At 39.0% G+C, this 24,703-nt stretch overlaps 1 protein-coding gene across 1 annotated transcript in view; it reads left to right on the top strand.

Moving 5' to 3' along the window:
* PCNX2 (pecanex 2) overlaps nt 1-24,703 on the top strand; it is a 160,192-nt gene that overhangs the window by 71,149 nt on the left and 64,340 nt on the right. The window contains exons 16-22 of the mRNA XM_061990089.1: nt 3,101-3,210; nt 5,516-5,612; nt 12,404-12,496; nt 13,014-13,164; nt 17,614-17,755; nt 22,472-22,648; nt 23,340. Coding sequence (XP_061846073.1) covers nt 3,101-3,210; nt 5,516-5,612; nt 12,404-12,496; nt 13,014-13,164; nt 17,614-17,755; nt 22,472-22,648; nt 23,340 — 771 coding nt within the window. The remainder of the gene's footprint in view (nt 1-3,100; nt 3,211-5,515; nt 5,613-12,403; nt 12,497-13,013; nt 13,165-17,613; nt 17,756-22,471; nt 22,649-23,339; nt 23,341-24,703) is intronic.

Genomic DNA, 24,703 nt, shown 5'->3' with positions numbered 1-24,703 from the left:
ATCCTCATGGATTTTAAATTTCAGCAATGAAAATATGGTCACAGTAGCTGGGATTGCAGAGAAATTGAGATAATATGCTCAGAATAGATAGTGATATCTGTATTCTGGTAGTTTATCACTTCATAAGTTTTTGGAGCTCTTTTGGGAAACTAATGTTTTGATTTCTGTGGATAATGCAAAGATAAGGCTGGTGGGAACCTCTGCTTAGAATTTGTCACTAACCAATGTAACATGAGGCTTGTTCCCGTTTCCTGGTTAGTGTTCACTGAAAATGAGGATCCATGGTAATCCAGTTTAGTTTATAGTTAACCTTGTAAAGGACAAGTTGTTGTTACCATTTTCTTATACCTTTGGGGGCAGGGGTCGATTCTCTTTTACATATTCAGAAGTTGGGTGATAGTATTTCTTTCGATTTTCTATCACAGATATGGAATGGCTGACTGTCAACATCTATCCTATGCATTGTTTGATTTGTGCAATAGCATAGATCCATGATGAAGCTGGGGGTAAATTGAAGTAAGGAGGAAGACCAAAGAAAGATTGTTGATTTGCAGGAGAGTTTGACAAGATTGCTTTTAAAGATATCTTCAGCCCAAACCATTTTATAGTTTTATGAACAATGATGAAATCACGAGAGAGGGGAAGATCAGATGGTGTGTGCTTTGTGAAAAACAACTGGAGTTTGTCTTCATATTTAAAAAGCCAGCCGCCATGCACCTTCACTTTCAACCATGCTAATGCTGCAGCGATCCGCAAAGTCTTTGAGAGGGATATTATTGGAAAAAAAAAAAAACCAGCTCACAAGAATTTCTGCTTACTACAAATGGTTCTCTGTTAAGAGCACTTTTTATCTCTGGAGTAGGACATACCGTTTATTTGAGCATACCTTTGAAAGATACATGATTTTTTATTTTACTTTTTTTTAAGGGAAGAAAGAAGCAAAATGGTTAAATAATGTAGGACAGAAAACTGTTGCCTCTTATTTTTAAAAATACCTTTACCTCACACCTCTACCAGTGGTGAAAAGCTTGTAAGTTCAAAACCACCTTTATCTTCCTTTTTAGTGAGTTGTTTTGGGATTAGGTGATTCTGTGATTGGAATGGAACGCTGCCTGTTCCACTCCCCTACCCTTCTTTCATCATTAACCCTATAAGCCCATTTTGTATGTTCTTTTTTAAAATGTCTACATGAGTGTCTGCATCAAAGTCAAAACTGTGTATGACAGCACTACACTTCACCTCAACCAAATCAAGTAAAGTAGGAAGTCAGACTCCCTGTCTAGTATGACAGATAATACCAGCTTCCAAGGCTAAAAGCTGTCATTCCTGTTTTCCCACTGAGAAGAATCATTGTCCAATTATCAGCTATATTGGGGTTTTTTAAATCTTTTTAATTTAAAGCTCTCCCAGGCATCATTAGTGGGGGAGGAAAATGACAAAATGACACCTTTGTTCATTCTCATCTTTTGTACAACATGTAGCATTATTCTGGAACATCCTGCGCTCTAGGCACACAGCAAATATTGATGCATGTCCTGCCTGTCTTCCTGGCTCCCTGACAGATGAACTTTGCTGTAACATTGACTCTTTGGAACAACAGGCCAGCCAAATGTAGAAGCTGTGTGTAATATACAGAAAATAAGGAAGTAAAGAGTTCCTGAGACATTAGTATGGGGAATTGGTCATGTCCAGGTTTACAGTATAAAGGGCAGAGTGGATTCACAAACTGGCCACTGATACATTTCAGTACCAGGTATATTGCTGGGCTCTTCACAATAGTTTGCTTCTGAAAGAAGTTGCAGGGTAAGGGGGCAGTCATGCACTGGATGCTACTGAGTGGGTCTGTGTGCAGCTGTATTACCCTTGAAATAAAATAGATATTTGAATAGTCTGATTTGGCCATTTTCAGAATGTTTTGGCTTCAGTTTTCTTCAGTGTTTTGAAGAAGATGGATTTCTGATGTAAGCGTGGGAAGAGCTAACCCAAAATGTATTTGGGCCCAAAACTGGGAACAATGAAGTGAGTGAAACAGGATGTCAAAGTTTAACTTGTCAAACAAATGGTGCTGGGTTCTTTCAGTAATACTGTGTAACTGCCTTTTGTTTGTAATGACTATTTGGAGTAGAATTAGAAACTTCTGTCTTTCACATTTCACAGAATCACAGAATCTCAAGGGTTGGAAGGGACCTTGAAAGATCATCTAGTTCAAGCTCCCTGCTAGAGCAGGACACCTAGAGTAGGTTACACAGGAACTCGTCCAGGTGGGTTTTGAATGTCCCCAGAGAAGGAGACTCCACAACTCATCTGGACAGCCTGTTCCAGTGCTCCATCACCCTCACAGTGAAGAAGTTTTCCCTTGTATTTCTTTGGAACCTCTTACGTTCCAGCTTGTACCCGTTGCCACTTGTCCTATCATTGGACATCACTGAGAACAGCCTGGCTCCATCCTCCTAGCACCTGCCCTTTACATATTTGTAAACATTAATTAAGTCAGCTTTCTGTGTCTTCTCCAAGCTAAAGAGCCCCAGCTCCCTTAGCCTTTCATCATAAGGGAGATGCTCCAATCCCTTAATGATCTTTGTGGCCCTACACTGAGCTCTCTCCAGCAGCTCCCTGTCCTTCCTGAGCTGATCTGGTGGTTCAGCTCTGTCATTCAACCAGTTCTCAATCCACCTCACCATTCACTCATCCAACCCACCCGTTCTGAGCTTTCTTATGAGCATCAAGTAACTACAAGTTCAAGTAACTACATAGAAATTTAGATTTTAGGCAAACACAGTGCAGTTCATTTCATTCACATCTCATGTTAATGAGAACTTGCCTCAAGTGTTTCATTAAAGACAAAAGAAAACCTGCCTTTTATGTGGTTTCTTAGCTAATTGCCGATTATAGAGGAATTACATAATATGATCACAAAACATCTAATCACAGTCTTTTCTACAATTATAATCTTTGTTATGAAGCAGGATTTTCAGTCCTTGGTATATGGTATACAAATTTGGATACTGTGTTTTTAAGTGTGCATGTATATCTTAGACTACTTTAAAAAAAAAAAGTTCTGCATTCCTAACTTACAAATACTTTGCTTTCTGTCCTTCAGGAGCCCTGGGATGCGCAACACATTCCAGCACTGTTCTCTGCTTTCTGTGGTCTGCTTGTTGCACTTTCTTATCACCTCAGCAGACAAAGCAGTGACCCATCTGTACTGATGTAAGTTGCCTGTAAATGTTATTCATTGATTGCTCTGTACAGCACACAACCAGAGTGCTGCCTGGGTTTCAGAACCACAGGAGATGTCTCCTGAAATTACTGTAGTGAGTTGGAAATTCCTTGCTATGACTGCCTGGTTAATAACAGTCCTGTAAATAAATGAAGTGCTGCAGTCAGATTGCCAGTAAGGCTGGTGATCTTTTAACAGCACTGTGCAAATTCCCTTAAGAAGATTTCATTCTCCAGGAAACTGTGTGCTTGCCATGTTGGAGGATAGTGATTTAGCTGAGGGGGTACTCAGGCTACTGAAGCTGCAGCATGTGTGTTGGATAGCATTGCGGCCAGGAGAAAGGACATTTGATGTGCTGGGAAGATGACTGAATTCCAGCTCTTGCTGAGTATTGCTGTCAGTAAACTATACTTCTCTGCTATTAACTTCTTCCTTTTCTGCTCTGAGATAGTCTGCTAGAGGTATCTGAGGAAAGGTAGTGTGTATTAAGAACTGATATTGCAAACAAGGGAGAGCCAGAGGAGAAGTCCCAACATTGTGGTCTGCAGGTTGAGGTCACCTGAGAGAGGCCTGTAAATCAATAGCTTATGGACAGCAGATGTGAGTTTTCCTGTGTGAGAAATGTGTTCCACAAGTGTCATGGAGGCTGTGGTGATCCACAAGCATGTGGGAATCTGCATACATGGCTGTGGGATTAAGCAAACGTGTGTTTTTTGTGCAGTCAATATTACCGTGCCAGCTGGGATTCTGCTTCACAGACAGCTCAGTCTGTCCTAGAACAGTGCAGAGGGCCTGTGAGGAAACCCACAGGTTCTCTCCTGTGATTTGTGAGATGTATTGTGTGTGTCTTGAGGTGAGGCTCTTTAGTGTACGGAAGTTGTGGTACGCACATGGTAAGTCAGCATGGTTGGATGCACAGTTCTGTAATGCAGCAGAGAGTGAGGGAGTGGAGGGCTTTTTAGGCCATTCAAGATTGTATTTGAGAAACTTGGGAAAAAGAGAAGAATTCTGACGAGGATGGAAAAGATGCAGGGCATCCTGGTAGATCACAGAATGGTAGGAGTTGGAAGGGGCCTCTAGAGATTATCCAGTCCACCCCCTTGCAAACCAGGTTCCCCTCCATCAGATTGCACAAGAATGTGTCCAGGTGGATTTGAAAAACCTTCATAGGAGACCTTACTCAAGACTTGACAGATTCCTTCTTTGTCATCCAAAAAGTTCAGGAAATCTGATATTTATACTTTACCAGGTTCTGATGTGACAAAGCAACAAGAACTGCATATCTCTATTGCCATTAACTTTATCCAAAGCCTGCTGTGCTTGGCACTGATGTCAATTAGACCTGGATCAACCTTTATGTGGGTGGTATGTAGTTCATCAACCATTACAGTGTGCAACTCAGGTGTGGAAGGAAGTGAAGCTCTGTGCTGTATTAGGGAGATTTGTGTAGCCTTGAAGGAAAATGCACACAGGTAAATTGCAAATCAGCATGGAAGTGTGAGCTCTTTCAGTTTTGAAGTAATTTAAATGTATTCTTCTTTCCCACTCCCTGCGAAGGACACACTGGTCCATTAACTTCTTTAATAAAACATAAACTTCTCTTTCTTAAAACATTTGCTTTACAGAAGTAATCTTAAACCATTAAATCCATTTTTACTTTTAAGTCTAGCTACTGATTTCATAATATTCTTTCAGCAGCTGAAATGATTGTTAAATGTATTAAGAACACCATAACATCAAATGTTTATTGTGCAATTGTGACAAAAATGTATAATTCTTTAAAAAAGAGGTTTAAGATTTTTTTGACAGCTTTGAACTCAATTAAAGGAAGTTAAGGAGATTGGAAACAGTGTTTAAGGGATGGCCTCTGGCATAAACTTCAAGATGGAGGAGGAGGTAGCACATAAATCTTGAACTGAGAATTAATATACAATTTATACAGAAATAGGTTCTTTGGACTTTCTAATGTGGGACTTAACAGCTCCCAGATCTGTTTCAACTTAGCTGAAGCAATAAAGGGCATGAATGAAACAGTACCCTCTCTGCTCATTCTTCTAGATGACTGAGTCACATTGATTAGGCTGCTGAGACTCCTTAACATTTTTGATGAGGAAGTTCTACCCTGATCATGGATAGAGCTGATTTTTGTCAATCTTCAGCTATACAGAGAGAAGATAGCTACTGCATATATGAGGACGGAAATCTGAGGCTTTCTTCCTCCACTGCTCTCTAGGAATATTCCTATCTGTTAGACATGTTCAGAAGTATTCTAACTAGGATTTTTTTTTTAAACAGGTCCCTTATTCCATGCAAATATGTCCCTCACTATCTACGTCAACAATTTGAAGATTCAGCAGCAGATCCACTCCCAGAGAAGATGAGAGAATCAGTGGTAAGACCTTTTCTTTCGTTATTTTCTGTTCAAAGCTCTCTCTCCTATCAAATTTCCCCACTGAGAAATCCTTAAATATTCACATTTAGTAATTTAAATACTTAAATTACTAAAAGCACAGAAAATGGGAGAATATGTATATCCTGTTCCTTTTAATCCATGGTTAGTAACGGAGAGAAGTTCTTCTATGTCTTTCCAGTGAGGCCAGAAGGGAGAAGGAGGATACTGTAATTTTCCTTTCTGAAGGGTTCCTTTGAAGGTCTCAGCAGCAGTGACTCTTCAATATGGTTGGTGGGAATTGCACTGTTAGAGCTTGGGGAATTGAGCATCTTATCCTGGTACTCAGAGAACTAATGCAGGTTCAGTGCATAGAGTTACAGCCTGGCAACCTGGTGTGTACAGGGTAGGCTGGATTGTTCAAGAAGCATTCAAAAAGGTGTGCAGTCCAACCAAACTCTCTAGACATGTTGAAGGATGACAGGATTTGTTCCACAGAATTGTGTTTTAAACAACCCTTATTAATTCTTTTCTAGGGCTAGGAGTTGACCTGATTTTAAGGAAGACATTTTTGTGTGCTAGAAAGTACCTTTGACTATATGCCTGCCACCTCAGCCAAGCCAGGTGCACAGAGCAGATTTCGCACATAAACATGGAAGAAGCACATGAAAATTGACTAGTTTGAGAGAGGGAGGCACATACCTGATGCCAAGCATTGCCATCTCATTGTCTGTCCTTTGCTTGGCAGGCTGTTTATTTCCTACTGTCTGGCAAGTAGCTGTAAGTTTGTGTCGGCTTATTTCTCACTTCATCCTAAACATCCAAAGTGACCCATCTTCCTTTTTGTGCCTTTTTGTATAGAAAACCACCCTCACTGTTAACCCAGGGGAGGTTGATCTTAGAGTTCGTATGGGAAGATGATTAAGTTTCCAGAAGGATTAAAGGGTGATATTTCTTAGATTCAGGAAATGTTTTTGCTTCACAGGAGCTCCTCCTGTGTACATCCCTAGTGCCTGCATCTGAGCATTTGCATTCTAGGCAATTATTCCTGAACTCTTGAATGCTTGCAGAAGCAGAGTGTTCTGAGAATGCCTGCATGACAGATTATCTTTTTTTGACCATTAGACGTGACCTATGCCTAGCAGTGGCTAGTGTGGTAGCCGGATTGATGTTCAAATATCCCTTCAAAGGAATGCATCTCTCCTTTACATCCTGAATCATTTCTTGGGCATTTTATAAGGCAGTACACAGCCTACATTCAGCACAGGAGTTGATCCCACATTACCAATGTTTTCTAATTTTCTTTGCTAAGATGTTGCTCAGATTGTTATTTTCTATCATATATAATGTTATTTTAAATTGCTTACTCTAATAAGGCCCACAAAAGATTTTGAGTTGGCTGTTTCTTGTTGCTTGTTTTGAGCTACAGTTTGCAACAGGGTCACACTGCAATATTAATGTCCAGCTGGTAACAGGGTAAAAATTAAAGTATTTATGTTACAGTTTTGCTGTATTCTGTGGTGTTTCTGGTGTGAAGGCTATTACCACAGTTTATTGTCAGTCTGATTTTGTACATGGGCACTGTATAGATGATGTAATGCAACACTACTCGTTTGCATCTCACTTATTTGTTTTGCTGATAGGGCCTTTCTTGGAGCAGTATGGTTTGCTATCCATTCTGCACATGGGGTCTAGCTGAGAGACTGAAGCAGTTTCTGTGACTGTCCACTTAACTGGTTTCATTTCACAGTGCAGAGGGAAAACTTGTGTAAGGATTCAATATTTTGAAAAGAAAATAAAACCAACAAAAGAATTAACAAATTTGCATCCAAGATCCTGTCTGTATTTTCAAAATGAAGTCATGCTGCAGATTCTGAACCTATTTTTGTCTCAGTAATGCAGACAGGGATCTGATGTCTTATACTAACACAGTTGCCATGTAGTTCAGCTGCACTTGGGCCCTTGAGCCACTGGGCCAGAAGATGCAGAAGTGCAGGGAGGACTGCTGTGGGACTGGACAGACACAAGACTTCAGTTCTTCTCTTCACCACATCTCATTCCTGTCATAGTTTGCCGGTGGTGTTTTGCATGTAATTAAGTGGGATTCCTGGCACCTTTTGCTTTCCAGGATGTACCTGATTTTGAGGATTGTCACTTTTCAGCTCTGTGCATTTGATGCTTCATGCTACTACTTTGAGACAGAGGCTACTTTCCTTCAGTGTTACTGGAGCTTGCTAGTTCTTTGCCTTCTTTTTTTTTTCTTTTTTTTTCTTTTTTTTCCTTTTTTTTCTTTTTTTTTCTTTTTTTTTCTTTTTTTTTTCTTTTTTTTCCTCTATCTGGGATTCCCTCAAATGTATGGTGGCAATTAGCAGTGCTATTTCTTCCACATTGGGAGATCTCTTGAAGAAAGAGAGTGCAATTTCTGATTAATACAACTTCTTTGGCTAACCCCTGTGTTACCTGGTACCTTTGTCTCAAACACTAACCAGTTTGTCAGGAGACTTCTACTGTTATCCAACAGTCCAGTGCTAATAGAACAAGTAGGGAAGAATTGAGGCAGGAGTAAATAGATATACCTGAAGTCTGAGGAGCACAACAGCCTCTGCTGACTTGCTTCAGTAATAATCCTATTCAGGATGTAGGACTCATCTGGCTCTTAAAAGCTGATTCTAAACAGCTAGTAGAACTTCTGCAAGGGGATTGTCAAACACTTCAGAAGCTGGGTGAAACAATGTGTCATTACTTGAAGTACATTTCATGGTGGTAGTTTGTTTTTTTTCCTCTTGGAGTGCTCTTCTGTGAGGAGAGTATTTCTAACCCCCTATCAGTGGCAACATAACAGCCAGCATTGCCTTGGTCTATGTATAGACTTATAGTCTACATAATGTGCTATTTCAATAAGATCTGTTTTAATCAGAAATTGTAAGGCATACGGGCCCAAACCCCCTCCTCAAGGAGCTGGAAGCAAACAAGGTTAATATTGAAAATTAATGTGTTGTGTTCCATAGTGGCTTTTCATTGATGTTAGGAATAATAAATGCAGCATCTCTAATGTTTAGTTACATGGCCTTTACTATTTTCCTTTGCTTGAGTAGCTGTGTTAGAATTGCCCGCTTCGGAAGCCTGAATTATAAAACAGCTGTGATGGATAATTGACCATTCAACTTTGAGAATGGAGCTTCCTACCATTATAATTAATTTCTATAGGCATCCACATGGCTGATTGCTAGATTAACTAGTGGCCTGAGGGTGCTAATGTGTTACATTCAAACTCAGCTTCCTTCCTGGCCTTTAATGCAAACATTTAGATAGCTAGTAAAAGGATTTGTACAAAGCTCCAAAAGCATAATTGAAAATAGTAATTAAAAAAACAAGCCCTAGTATATTCTGCTTGAAAAACCTCTAAGGCATCAAATGTAGAGATGTTGGTCTATGGTTTCTTTTTACCTTAGAGCGTAAAATGGAGAAGAAAAAATAACACTTGCATTCAACCCAAAGTCTAATATTGATTATCTCTCACTGTGAAGATTTAACTGTGATCACAGCTTAGCTTTTACTCGTTGGCTCAATTGCAGTGAAGGACTCAAGCATCACATTATAGGGTTATCCAACACTGAATTTGAAAGTTCCTGGCCTTGGGAATGGAATCCAAAATCCTGCTTTAAACAGATGTGTTTAAAGGCAGGATGGGAAACAGAGTTGCATCCAAGGTAGGCATGTGCTTTGCAGGACCTAGCAGCCTTCAGCAGGAAGGATGGAAAATGCAGATCCACCCACAGTGGCCTGTAAGTGGATGGCCAAGGTTTTATTCTGGAAGATATCACCTCTGAATCACCTCCAACCATGTAGGTAACTTTCCAGGGTCAGCCATTTCCTAAGAGGCCCTGACCCCTATGTGATGACAAGAAACAATAGCAACTACTGCTCAACTTTGTTTTAGAAGGAAGAAAAAACAGAATTTTGTAAGAAGTTTGAAAGCGTCTGCCACGTCAAGAAGGCGCTCCTGTGGGGACTGTTGTGCAAGTTAGCAGCTGAGCAGTACATTTACATTTTGAAGCGTTTCTGTGCAAGGGCAAAAGGGCAAGCCTGGGCATGTGTAAGATACTTTAAACACTTTAGATGTTGCCAGAGTTAGTATTTTATTGTCAAATTTGGATTTAAATACCTGAATAATATTAATTGCTTTAAAAACGTAGACCTTTTCCTGTATGGGATTGTAAATGTGTCAAAGAGAGCACCCTAAAAGGAATACTTGCAAACTCAGCTGTAGGAAAGCTGGGAAATACTAGTCTTATGCAATATAATCTGTGTAATACATTCCCTTTGAATGTTATCTTTTGAAAAGTCTCTCCTCGTGACCTGTTACAGAATGGGAAGCTGGGATGCTGCCTCTCGCCAAAATGTCCGTGATCACCTCTGCTGATTCTACAGCTCAATTCTTAATATTTGATATAGTTCTTAAAACAGCAGCTTCTTCAGTCATCTGACTGTGAGAGAAATAAGTCATTTCAATAGTAATCCTTTCTGATATAACAGAAGAGCTTGAAAATGATTGCAGTGTGTTTATTGTTCTTATAAGCTTGTTTATTGATAGTAGTAGTTGGATTCAGCTGTGCAGAAAATGATACTTGATCAAAACTTTTCATAATACATATTCATAAAAAGCCTGACAGTGTTCCATATGAATCTATCACTGCTTAACTTTCTCAGATGCTGAATTTTACAAGCTAAATGCTACTACTTTACATAGATTTTTTATGCAATTTTTTTTTAAATGGAGCAGTTGAAAAAGGTTATTTCAGTTCCATGGATTGACAGTAATTCCCTTATCCATCATATCAGGGTTTTGATCACAATTTTTCAGTGCTGTTCCACATGTTAACACGAGAGATGGATGCACAACTTGCTAGTGAGAGAAGGTCTTCATGAACAGAGAGACCTGTGAGAACTGGCAGGGATCAAAGGTTTGTTCAGGAAAGAGATGAGCTTGCCTGTGAGGTCTCTCATGTTGTTGTTCTTCTCTTGCACATGACAGCCAAAAAGCAAGGAACAAAGCCAGCAGGGCTTTCTTTTTGAAAAGATGGCTGGGAAGAGTCAGGAAGACCTAATTCTGCTCCTACACCTTTTCAGCTGTAGTCCATGTGGAGCACAAGGGCTGTCTGGAGAGACCACAGCTCTTGGAGAGGAGGAAGGTCTGTTCCTTTGGATTTACATACTCGTGAGCTGCCTGGGAGAGGGAAGGGCAGTAGTGATGACTAGAGAATTTAGGTAAACCAGATTGGAGTTTCCTGGGACAAAACAAAAGTACTTCTTGAGCCTGGAGGCTTTTTAGTCCTATCAAATTTCAAAGGCCTGCTGCAGTAAGTGGAAGTGCTGATGCTTGTGACCTTTTACTAAGAAGCATTTTTCATAACAGGGAATGATAGGCAGCCTAAATATAGTGGTTGCTACCAGCTTCCCCTATAGTTCACAACACTTCTGTTGTTCACTTGGTTTGCTTGTTTTCTTTTTGTCTCTTATTTGTAGTTTTGCTATCCAATCATTATTTTAGTTTTCTTTTTCTTTGATGAGATACATGGAGACCTAGCTTGCAGCATCAGGAAATTGGATGAGTTTCTAATTCTAACAGAAGTGTTCCATTTCATGTGTTATTTCTAGATGTCTTTGAGTTAAAGCATAAGTCAGTTTCTAAACCAAGAGCTACAGATAGTTACTCATTTGATAACTTAGCAGTAGTATTGAGTGCTGAACTTAAATGCTCCTCTCATAAATCCAAGACAAGATTTTCATTTACTCACAAAGACATTTGGATGACCTCTGAAATACAATTTCAAAGATTGCACAGATCGCAAGCTATCTTGTTTATTTGTTTACTGAGAATGACATTTTAATCACAAGAAAAAGAGACTGGAAAGATAGTGATATTTTCCAATTTTTAGAAACAAAATTGCTCCTACCTTAGTTATAAATCCTTATGTATAGGCAGAAGTGGCCTTTCATTATCATCCAGTGACACTAGAAAAAAAGACTTGTCTGAAATCCATAAAATCTTGCTGAAATATGGCTTCTGATACAGAAAACCAGAGAATGGGACATGTCACTTTAGAACACAATAAATGTATTAACTTTATGTCTCTGAAGACATTACAGAAAACATAAGTCACTTCAGTAATGCAAGAGACAGCGAATCTGAAGAAATCTGAATGCTTGTAAACAGGAAATGTAGCCAGAATTTTGATTCCTAAAACAAAAAAAGTCATAATCGGGAAGAGATCAGACTCTTAAACAGAATCAGACTCAATATATAAATGCATTACTTTGATTTCTCCAATCTTAAAGCTGTGTTATTTAAAAATATAACTTTAAATTAGGCATGATGAATTTAAATGTGATTACTTAGACAAACCTGAAGTGTGAAGAAATCATTTCCTAAAGCAGAGCAGAGAAAATACTTTTGTATTAGGAGAGGTTCCAAAGAAACACAAGGAAAAACTTCTTCACTGTGAGAGTGATGGAGCACTGGAACAGGCTGCCCAGATGGGTTGTGGAGTCTCCTTCTCTGGGGACATTCAAACCCACCTGGATGAGTTCCTGTGTGACCTACTCTAAGTCATCCTGCTCTGGCAGGGGGGTTGGACTGGATGATCTTTCGAAGTCCCTTCCAACCCTTAAGATTCTGTGTGTACTGATTTGCCTTGCCACAATGCAGACTGCTAGTGATTGAGAATAGAGCCATTCACTTAGGTTGAAATGGTACTGGCTTGCTAATTTGTGTAAATTAATTATTTTCACAGAAAGAAATCTTGAAATCGGATCTCATTGTCTGCACAGTGGCTGCTGTTCTGTCATTTGCTGTCAGTGCCAGTACTGTGTTTCTATCATTAAGGGTGTGTATCTATCCTTTTTTTTGTCTTTTTCCCCTGTAAGATATTATCTCTTCTGCAAAACCACAGGGTGCTTTAACTGGAAAGAATAGAGATTGTGGGAAGAGACGTTAATGAAAATTTAAGTGGTCATCATAACTCTTTGATTTTTTAATGTGTAAAGGATTTTATGGGTATTTGTACTAATTCCAGTGTTACTTATCTCAAGTCTCTTTCCTTAAGCCTCTGCATATCCACAGTTCTTTTATTATATGGAACCTGAGGGATAGAATGATCAAACCTGATAAATTTCCTTTTTTCCTCCAATTAGGGAGGAAAAGATTGGTTAATTATATGTGCAAAATACAGAAATCAAAATCCATATCCCCCTGTGGAGTCAGAGAAATTCAAAGTAGTGTTAAAAATTAATGGCACAAAAATGCAATTAAAGAAATTATTAAAAAAATTAAGAAGTTTTACTTTAAAATGTTGTTTGCAAATTATATATAACCACATTTCATTTTCTCCTCTTTTGGCCCAGCCATTTCTCAGCATTGTCCTGTTTGCTTTAGCATGGACTGTGGGATTTGTCACACATTACGTCCTTCCTCAGCTTCGAAAGCATCACCCCTGGCTTTGGATCTCCCACCCTATACTTAAAAGCAAAGAGCACCATCAACGGGAAGTGAGAGGTTTGTAATCAAATCTTTTCTGAACAATGGATGCAATGGCTTACAGCTTGTCTTTGTTCAAAAACAAACAAACAAACCAGAAAGAACAGAGCAGGGAGAATAAATTATGCTTTACATTTCCCTTTTCTGAAGAGCAGGTATAGTCCATCATTTCCATTTCCCTCCTCCAAAGAGCTGGGGCTGGGTAGGCACCTCTGGAGATTGTCTAGTCCAATGCTCCCGCTCAGAGCAGGGTAAGTTAGAGCAGGTTGCTTAGGGCTGTGTCCAGTTTTTAGTATCTTCAAGTGTGGAGACTCCACAGCCTTACTGGACAACCTGTTCTAGAATTTGGTCATCTTTACAGTAAGCAAGATTGGTTTGAGGGTGGGGACGGTTTGGATTTTTTTTTAACTTTGAAATGGAATTTCAGTTTGTGCCCATTTCCTTTTGTCCTGACACTGGACACTAGTGAGAACAGTCTGGCTCCATCAACTTTACCTGCTCCATCAGGGTTTTTTATCCCCAAAATGCCCTTAATCAGGAATTTGTAAGATGCCTCCTGAGCCTTTTCTTCTCATGGCTAGACAATCTCATCTCCCTCAGCCTTTCCTCCTCTGTCAAATCCTTCTGTCTCTTAGTCATCTTACTGGCTCTAAGTGGCCTTTCACAAACCATGTTCTGATCAGCATTTTGCTATTACCTTACAGTACTGTTACTTGCTGTGTAGCTTGGCATGCTGTAGTTTATTCTTAATACACTGGTATTTTAAGTAATTTAAGCGATTAAATTGAGGCAGAATTTTTTCTGCTTTCTGATATATAACTATGTATCATTTGAATGATATGAGTAGAGCAACACAAAATTCTAATTTCCATCGTAATACTTTTACAGAAACATTACAGTTTAAAAGAATTGTGAGATTTTCTTGAACATTTGTTCTTGCTCATGTCTGCTCGTTTCAGTGTGTAGTGCTCTGATACGTGTGAGTATTGGTAAATATTTTATGTCAAGGTCTGATTTTCTGTTCTGATATAGTTATTTCTGCAAGCAGCCAGTGTACTTTGAGAAGTACAGCTTTTTTTCCCCCCTCAGCTCTCATCTTGCCTTTGCTACCAGCCGAAAGCTTGCTTGTCGTTTCTTGATGGATCCTGTGCCTTAATCATTCTCAATATATGTTCCTGAGGTATTTGAAGACAGCATTGTCAGAACACAGTCTGCTGAGGGATTTTAGTCTGTTCTTCAACTAGACAACAAAAGAGTTCAGATTATTCTGCAAAACCATGCATTAAGGATTTAAATCTTCTATTAAAAAAAACATGTCTTTCAAAACGATTACTTTCCAAACAAGCCTCGAGTACCCAAGAGACTTGATTGAAGGTTGCCTTTTAACTTTTACTGTAACATGCTGAGGAAAGTGTAGTAGAAACAGAAATCTTAAGGATCATGCACAACTGAAAACATTATTTAGGGCTTCTTCTCACTGATAATCAGAAATTCTGATGAATACTCAAGTTTTATTCTTTGTTACAAGACTTAATCATAAAAGGCTACTATAGGATTTCTTTCCCTTGTCCTGATTAAATCTGTCTTCATTTGTCAGAAAACATTGTTTTCCTAAGTGCAATGACTCAGCCTTTGGAAAGGTTGAGGGTAGAGATCTGCCAGACTGATCTCCACAGATGAGTTTCCTTCTGCTTTGAGATCTAGATCCGTTTCCCATCCTACTTGCTGTGGGCAACAGCCTTTTTTCTTTCCTTTGCAGTCCTCATTTTATATGTGGCCTCCTTCTGTACTTTGGGGCTTAAGTATTATTGCACTGTATGTTATTGCAATTGTGTGTTAGAAAACAAGAGTAAAAAATAAATTAAAAATTACATGTTTTAGTCCCTGAGGCCACTACAGAGGCTTTTTATCATGTTCTGAGATGAGACAGGCTGAGGGAAAGGTTGTGTAATCCCTTTGATAGATGTGTCTGACAGGCTGTCTTCTTTCTTTTACCCTGTAAGAAAAATGTAGGAACCAAACTTACAGGTTCCCTGTTTGTATAGAAAGAGAAGCTTGGGACAGGTCAGTATTCTGTAGTTGTCTGGTATGGACAATTAAAGAACAAGTACATAAAACAAGATGTCTGTGAGGAACTTTTACTGCACAGAATTTCATTTTCAACTTCCTAATTTTTGACAAGTGTGGTGCTATGAGGAGATGACGATTGCTTCCAATTGGATGAGCAGCTGGTAATAACAATTCCACAAGTTTATTGTGGGCTTTGTTTCATAGACTCTGCATGAGCTATTCAAACTTACAGGCCTTCCACAGAATAGCAATTACTAGGCCAGTTCTCATGATGCCCCTACAAGATAACTTACTAGTTATCATGTTTTGCCTGACTGCAGGAAGAAATGCTGAGGTCAAGATGTATGATCTAATGCTATAATAGACATGTAGAAAGCAGCGTAGGGCTGAGTGAGAAAAAAACCCTGAAACACCAGAGACTAATTTTTCTTCTCTTTCCTCCACTGCTTTTATATCCACAGGTTCATGTAAGCCGTTTTCGGATAATCTGAATTTTTCCCAAGCAACTTCTTTTCCAGGGAACCTCTAGAGAGAGCCCAGTACAGGACCACTAAGATGATACAGGGACTGGAGCATCTTATGAGGAAAGGCTCTGGGAACCGAGGCTGTTCAGTCTAGAGAGAAGGAGACCGAGGGAGGATCTCGTTAATATTTACAAATATCTAAATGGTAGATATCAGGAGATTGGAGCATCCCTTTTTTTTCTGATATATCTGCTGACAGGACAAGGGGAAATTGGAAGAAGCTGGAACAGAAAAAGTTCCATTTAAACATAAGGAAAAACTATTTTACTGTGAGAGTGAGAGAGCCTTGGCACAGGCTGCCCAGGGAAGGTGTGGAGTCTCCTTCCATGGAGGTCTTTAAAACCCATCTGGATGCGTTCCCGTGTGACCTGATCTAGGTGGACCTGCTTCTGCAGGGGAATTGGACTAGATGATCTCTAAAGGTCCCTTCCAACCCCTACCATTCTATGATTCCCTGGGCCACCTGTCAATGTGAGCTCATTTTTTCTGTCTGCATTGTCTACACACATCTCTCTGCTTCTGCAACTAAGTTCTTTTTTGAATACTTGATATGCACATCTCTTTATTCAAGCTTGAGTTCTCATACAGAGCTCTGCTTTGGATAGCTGAATGAAGTTCCTGAGTGGAAGTCTGAGAGCAATTTGTATTTTGGAGAAGGAGAAGAAGGATATGAGTAACAACTAGGTTCCAAAATAGAAATTTCACTGCAAATATGAACTTTTAGGAGGTGACCTTTAGGTAAGAGGAGAAAATATATTTGCACTAAACAAGAGAAGTTGATCCTATTACCTGAAAGCAGATTTTTGCAATGCCATTGCCTTAGCTGAAGATACTGGCAAAGCTTAACTTACAGCTAATTTGGAAGGATCACTTTTATATCTTTCTCTTTGAGCCTTTACAATATACAGCTGAGCCTGTAGAACATACAAATCTGTTGATTCAGCATGTTGTCTTTGCCTGTCATTGAAAAGGTGTGTGTAGGAGGATGGGATGTGTATACGTAATCATTTTTATTTCTGCAGGAAAGAGTATTGGAGATTCAGTAGCTGACATTGTTATTTCTGAGTCAATATCGAGTTCTGCCTTTTTGCGTTCACTGTTTTTCCAGTAACCTTGTCTAGCTAAGCTCTGTTGAGAATAAAGACATTATTTTTGTCTGTACAGAAGTGCTTCTGCACTCAGTTCACCTAAGTTCTCATAGCAGTTGAATTCCACAGAGCATTCTTTTCTTGTTTGATACTCATATTAAGCACTGTGATGTTGTTATAAAAGTGTACTGCAAAAAAAAGACACTCTTGACTGGTGAATAATGTGAGCCTGGCAGATACCTTTTGCTGTGGCTGTGTATTTTGAGAAACATCTCTGACAGTTTCTAACTCCTGTTAATTCTTCAGTCTTTAGAGCTCAAAGGCAATTTAATTTATCAATGAGGTCATTGATACTTTGCAATCTAAATACAGTGTTTTGCCACTATAAAATAAGTCACAGAGTTCAAATAAGGTTTTCTAGGTCATCCACCAGGTTGATGCCAGAGCTGGACAGAGCCTCTCCAGACTCATTACATCACTAAAAGGTGCTATTTAATATAGTGACTAGTAATTGAATTATGTAAAAACTGCTGTCTAGTATGTATCATCTTTCACAGCATTTGTCATCAATGCAGTTATAAACAGCAAACCAATACTCTCTAAATTCAGAGAACTGAACAGAGGATAGATTTCACTATTGCAAAAGAATTATGAATTCCATTATTTCATAAATTAGTTGGTTGATTATTAATGTGAGCTAACCATTTTCTTCTGTGGTATTGCAGTGCAAAAAAAATGCTGGTAATTTGATGAAATGAAGTCTATTACCTGAATTTCCGTTTCAGATGCTGCTCATTTGATGTGGTTTGAAAGACTCTATGTGTGGCTTCAGTGCTTTGAGAAATACATCTTGTATCCAGCTATAATACTGAATGCTCTCACCATTGATGCTTTCTCAATTAGTAAATACAAGAAGCTTGGTACACAGTAAGTAGATTTTAACTCAAAGCATGTGATTAGTAGACTACTTCATGTTAGACTAAAGACTGAGAAATTAAATTTGTTTCGTAAAAGAAGTCTGCTTGTCATGATTTGCTTTTGTGCAGTTTTAGTTCAGTGTACAATAATTGGCTTTGCTGAAAGAAAAAAGCAAAGCTACCTGAGCACAGACTAAGACATGTCTCCAGTAGGAGAGCAAAAAAATTAAAAGATTAAGGAGCTATATATAGATACATATAGAATGTCTAAATGTCAATTAAAAGCAAGACACACTATACAAGGCTGCAGGTGTTTGATGGGCATAAACGCAGTGGGGTAACTAGAATTAATCAGAGGAAAATGAGAAATCTAGGCTGGATATCAGGAAACATTTCCTAACTGAGGATTTTTAAGACTGTAGCATAGTCTCCCAAAGGAGTTATCAGAAGGTTCACCACACAAGTCTTTTAAGGCAAGACTGAATAAAATATTCAACAGTGTAGAGTGGTGGGTAGTCCTGCATTAAGAGTGGTTTGAGAAAGGTAGAGATACAAGTTTTTCCAAAGACTGACGTCTCTGATGTTAAGCAGAACCTGGTGGTGCTGATCCATGGTCTCACAGTATGATCCCTGCAGAGACAGCCTTTTATGGTAAATATTTTGGTCAGTGACTTGCCTACTGCATATACTCAGCAGGCTTAGTGACTGCAGTATCCCCAGTGAGCAGTGTTTCTGCAGTCTTTTTATCAGAATGACAGTGATGCAGATGAGAAAAACAAAGAAACAGCCTGTGTTCAGGAAGGAAGGTTCCAGTAGCAGAAAAAACTGCTGGAGAGGTGGAGTTCCCCAGTATTGATAATGTTTTAGATTTGTAACTTTAAATGTTCAGTAAAAGAACTTTGGTGTAAGAATTGCATGTGTTTTAATTATTTCTCTCTCTAGAAAAGCAATATAGCTTTAGGACCTATACAACTATAAGAAGAAGGTGATCTCTGCTTTTAGGGGTTGAAACTAGGAACTGGAATGTTAGTCAAATTTTCTGCATATTCCTTCCAGACAGATACTTTTGCAGAGAGACTTTCACCAGTCACTCAAAGATACAGCCTGTGTAGTTCCCCATTGACTTTTTTTCCCCCTCAGACACTTGGGAGATGCTAAGGCCAAGGTACTTCAGGAGTTTGACTGTTTTATCCAGGGTGAAACTGAGTTCACACTCACCCCTCTATTTGTCTCTGGGAGGCTGGGAGAACTAAAAAGCAATCAAACTGTCTTTTGTCACTAGTTAGCAGACTGAGTAAGTGCACTGAGCAAACATGTAGGATTCTGAAGGTGCTATATTTACATAGTCATTACTCTGAGCTAGATTGCACTTTAAAGTATCACCTCCCTCAAGTGTTCAGAAGTAGTGAGTCAGTCCCTCAGAAATCTTGAGATTAACGAAAGTAATTACATTTATCTGCCTCTGTTTGGCCTGTAGGGGAATACCTTGACAATCCTTTCCTTCCCCACCTTCCTCTTGTCTGTGTGATCACCTTGGATTTAAAACCTGTATTTTCTTCTTTTCCTTGTAACTGAGGTCATAGAATCATATAACTGTTTTGGTTGGAAAAGACCTTTAAGATCCAAGTCCAACCACTCACCTAACACTGACAAGCCCACCACTAAACCATGTCCTTCAGCACCTCATCTACATAGCTTTTAAACATCTCCAGGGATGGTGGCTCTACTGCATCCCTGGGCAGCCTGTTCTTGTATTAACAACCCTCCTAGTGAAAAAGTTCTAATGTCCAGTCTAAACCTCTCCTGGCAGAACTTGAGGGCATTTGCTCTTGTTCTGTCATTCATTACATGGGAGAGAAAAAACAATCCCCACCCTGCTACAGCCTTTCAAGTAGTTGTAGAGAGTGATTATGTCTTTCCACAGCCTTCTCTTCTCCATTCTAAAAAAATCCCAGTTCCCTTAGCTACTCCTCATCAGACTTGTTCTCCAGACCCAGCTTCATTGCCTGTCTTCTGGACACACTCCAGCACCTCAGTGTCTTTCTTAAGGTAAGGGACCCAAAACTGAACATGGCATTAATACTCCCAGGGTCTCTTCTTTTCTGGCACTCCTCTTTAATATGCTTCCCCATCAGCCACCATGCAAATGCCACACACCAAACATTCGTCTTCAGATCCTACCTCTTTCTCTTCAACTCTGTAAACCCATAAGGGATCCTGGATTCACCTTGCTCCTTCCCTAGACAGTGTTGCTGAAGGTTACATTTTCTGCTTTAATACATAAAACCTCATTTTCTGCTGTTGGAGCATTCCTGAGTTATTTACCACGCAAAGGTCAGACCACAACATACTTTAGAGAAAGATAGCACTCTCCTGCTCTGTGTCTGAAAGTGTCTGAGGTGGTATATTTTGCGTTATTTGATTTTGGAGTTTTTCTTAATTTTAATAGATTTTTAAGCTTCATCTTGGTTTGTGATTTGAAGTACTGAAGCAGTTTGCTTCTTGAGAAGGCAGAACATCTCCTTTACAGTCAGGAGTTTACTTGAGCTTTACAGATCCTGTTGTACTCGTTATTAGTGGGACCCATGCTGACAAACTGAAAGACCTGCCTGTGTTACCTGCCACAGAGCCTTCAGAAATAGGCCCCCCCTGCCCAGCCCCTTGCTTTCTCTCTGCTGGGAGTTAAGGCCCCAGGATTGTGTGGCAATATCTTTAAAGAAGAGGGATAATGAGCAGATTATTTTTTTCTTATACCTGAGAGCATTATTTTATAAAATGTACTTTTTTTGTGAAATTTTCCGCATGTTAACAGACCCAGTGAAGAAAAAGTCTTCCTTTTGCTCTATGATATGTAAGTTTTCCATGTGAAAAATCTTCCATGTTGCAAGAATTTTCTTCTTTTTTAAGAATGTGAGATGCAAGCAGTTCATACAGGACATACTGGGCTGGCTTCTAGTTGCTTCAGAATCTATTTAGCTTAGTTTCTAGGTTTTCCATTCTGAAATCTGAGGCAAATTGAAAAGAACAACTCTGACAGGGTGAGAAATAAGGCCAGCTTGGCATTTCATTCCAGCATTGATGTCCTGGTGATCCTTTAGAATGACCTGCACTTATACAGAGTCTCATCTGCATTGTGGAAGATACACAATAATGAATAAATGCCACATAAAATCAACCTGGAAATGTACAGATTTATGAGCCTTTCTAGAATACTGAAAACCTCTTTAGAATGATGAAAATGTCTTTAGAGCTTTCTGGCCTGTGAAGTGTCAGTCATGGCAGCAGGTATTCTCCTGGTTCATAGCAGGATGAAGGAAAGCCTGCCATGCATTTTGAAAATACGTGGCCTAATCTGAGTCACTCGTTATGCATTGAAGTCCCCATCTGTTTTCCCCAGAATCAAAATAACAATGCATCTCCCAAAATGTGAGTGTGCTTAATTTACTTAAGAAGAGTCCTCAATTAACAAAGAGTTACTTGTACTAATGTCTTTTAGGTTTGGGTTGTTTTTTCAGGAGTACATCCGTTATAGGTCTTGGGCATCAACGTGCAAAACTTCAATCCAAATCTACTTGTTCAACTGCAAGAACACCCTGAGGGTACCTGATATCACTAAATACTTCTGAATTTGGCTTAGTGGTTCATTAGGAGGCTTGAGATATACTTCTAAACATGCCCGGAGCTTTCTGAATAAATCACTTGTCTCTTACCTTATCCTGACCCAAAAACCCAAAGGTTTTGAGCTGAGCTGTTTTTGCAGCATCCTCAGTATATGATCGGGATTGAGTTTACAGGATACTACTTTGATTTAATTCGTTTTAAAAACCTTGATGAAGAAGATGATGTGGCCCATTTAATTTAACAAGAGTCCAACTGTTAATCATTTAGCAGGAAAGCAGAGGCTATGGCAGGTTTGCTCTTGACTCCTTCTGCTTTGGCGGTAAGGAAATTCTTACAGGAGAGGAGAATCGTGAATTTCAACTCCTGCTCCTGACCTTGTTGCTGTGGTTTTTAGTGGCTGTTGAGTAGAATACATAACTATGCAAGCATTCATGGTTGGGAGCCCGGTACTGTGTCACATCTTAGGGGAATGCCCACCTACCCAGGTGGCCTAAAAATTAGTGTCTGAGACCTTTCTAGGATTTAACCCCCAGAACAGGCTGTATTGTCAAGAGATCAAAATTGCTGTCCAAGATAGTTTTTCTAATCCTGTAAAGTGTCTTAAAACCAGAACTTAATGTGAACAACATCAAGTCTTAAGTTCAGATATGTATCCAGAGACTGGAATGGGTTTTTTTAAATTCAAGGCAGGGTGACACGCCACCTCTGTCCATGGAGTGGGTTCAAAATGAGTTTTTCAAATACAGTAATGTATTAATGGCAATGTCAAGATACTTCTGAAACTGAATTTTTATTTTAAGGGCTATATAAATATAGCCTTTTAGATTCTTGGCTTTTCATAGTCAATAGTACTGATTTTAGTACAGATTTCTTTATTACAAGAGTGTGATAATGATAAGGGAAACATAGGAAGTTGCAAGTGGGTAAAACAAATGTGATTATTAAAAGAACATAGAATTAGTATACTAAATCATTAAGATGTGTAGATATAGATATATATAGCAATCTAAGACCATCTGGTACACCTACTTGTATTTAAGAGCTTCATAATTTAATGCTTTATGACATTGACTTGATAAGGCTTTTCTTTCTGCCTTTCTTACAGCTGTGATATTATCCTGATAACAGTTGCTGGGATGAAACTCCTCCGCTCCTCATTCTGTAATCCTATTAATCAGTTTGTTACTTTGAGCTTTACTGTCATCTTCTTCCGATTTGACTACAGAGACATTTCAGAAAATTTCTTGCTGGATTTCTTCATGATGTCCATCGTGTTTCATAAGTTAAGTTTTATAGCTCTTGTCATTTCTTTGGAAGATACATTGCATAGCTTTATTTGTGTTCTTGGTGTCTACTAGTCAACATGTGATAGGATTTTTTACAGGTCGTGAATATGTATATAGACACAGGTTATTGGTGCTATAAAGGAAAAAAGTCTGTAGACGGAAAACAAGGTAAAACTTCAATATCTTTCCTGGTTTTGAGTAATGTTTTGCATTTACATTGTGTTCACATGTTGCTATAGAAGGTTCCAAATTGTTGAGGAGAACCTTCAATGAGTTGGAAAGAGCCTCTTGGGTCATAAGTGCAGGGCTGCCCTCCAGAACAATTGCCTGGTGTTTTTATCTTGGTTTCCTTTGAAACCCCCTGGTGTTTGACTCAACAACTTCCTTTGGGAAATTATTCCATTATCTAATCGTACTCATGATAATAAATGTTTTCCTCATGTCAACCTTAACATTTTTCTTTTCCTATTTTCAGTCTCTTATCCTTGTGATGCTGCCCTTAACCTCAGAGCTCCTTCCTCTCATTCACATTGTTAACTCTTCGAGTGTGCTCTAGTTGAATTTAAAAAATCTAAACCTTTCTATGTCGGTTTGATCACACCCTGTCTTGATTTGATATCTATGCTGTTTCACTGAAAGAAGCAGGTTTAACTGATACCTTGATAAAGGTATGAGAAACATGAGAAGAGTTTGAAGACTTGTCTAAAGTTTTTACCAATTATTTTGTATTTTATTTTGTTTTTTAACTTGTTGACCTCCTCAGTTGCCATAACATATAATATAGTTAGTACAAGTGTAAATCTGGTGAGTTATTTGATTTTGTTGGGATTTTTTTGTCAGGCTCATTTATTTGGTTTCTTTTCATAAAATATTCCTGCTATACATGTGAGTATGACCCACCTCTTAATTTCTGAGAGGAGAAAAACTTGGTTCTGTACTGAATGCTGAATGTGCCGTGGAGATGCCCAACAGTGTGCATGGAGATATTTAGCCCTTCTATACAAGGAGTGTCAACTCACGCTGCTGTCCATGCCTACCTAGAAGTTTTGGGCTTCCTAAGGAAAGGTCCAATTCATTGGTGTTACTTTGGGATTTCATAGTCATTCAGACAAAGAGTTCAGCAGAAATGAAATGCTTTTCACGTGCTGATGTAAAGGAAGAGGAGAAGGGAGGAATAATAACTCAGTGAGGGAACTTGGGCTCTTTCTGTTCTCTGAACACTTGGACCACATTCCAGTAGGAGTTTCACCTGCTGCAAGCCTTCAACCCTCAGACCTGTTTTTCTGCTTTCTCTCTGCTGGGGTGAGATGGCAAAGGTGGAGGAGGGCAGAAATAAAGGAGTAGAAGAGGTGATACAAAGCCCTGCTTTAAAAAGAACCCCTTCACCATCCTCTGTGATCCCAAAATAGGATTAGAGCTTCTTACCTTTGGAGAGAAAGAGGAGCAGTGAATGTGATGCAGATGTGATACTAAATTAAGCAGTGATGTTTGCTAGAATAAGCGCTACTCTACTAGACTGAAAGCGTATGCTTCAGACATGTTTTGAAAATGTAGTTTTGGCATTGATCTGTCATCTTCGTATCTGATATCTGAAATTTTGTGGGCCATTAGTTCATCAAGTGGACTTGTCCTTGTTCTATTTAAAAAAAGAGAAAGAAATTAAATGGTTGTATTATTTCTATTACAAAAGCACACGCACAGTTACACAATGATCATTAAAGCTGGTCTGAAAAATAGTATTGTAGATGACAGCAAAGTCCTATGAATTTCAGTTCATAAAGGGCATAAATTTTCTTTGCTCTTATTAAGATCTGAGCTTTAATTTGCTCAATATTGTGGAACTTTAGTAAAGGATATGGTCACATAAGGATAAAGATGATGTGTGTTTTTTCCATACCATAGGCCCTAAGCAAGCTGCATCCACCTCCTTTCCTAAAATCTTGATGGGGCTTCAAAGATTCTATCTGCCTGTAGCTCAGTAATTTTTTTTTTGTTTGAAACTATCTTTAAAAAGAAAACCAAAAACTGAAGTAGTCTCTATTACCATCACC

Source organism: Colius striatus, chromosome 2 (genome assembly GCF_028858725.1).
Source record: "Colius striatus isolate bColStr4 chromosome 2, bColStr4.1.hap1, whole genome shotgun sequence".
NCBI lineage: Eukaryota > Metazoa > Chordata > Aves > Coliiformes > Coliidae > Colius > Colius striatus.
Note: the sequence above shows the minus strand (reverse complement) of the source record. Positions and strands in the feature narration are given on the sequence as shown.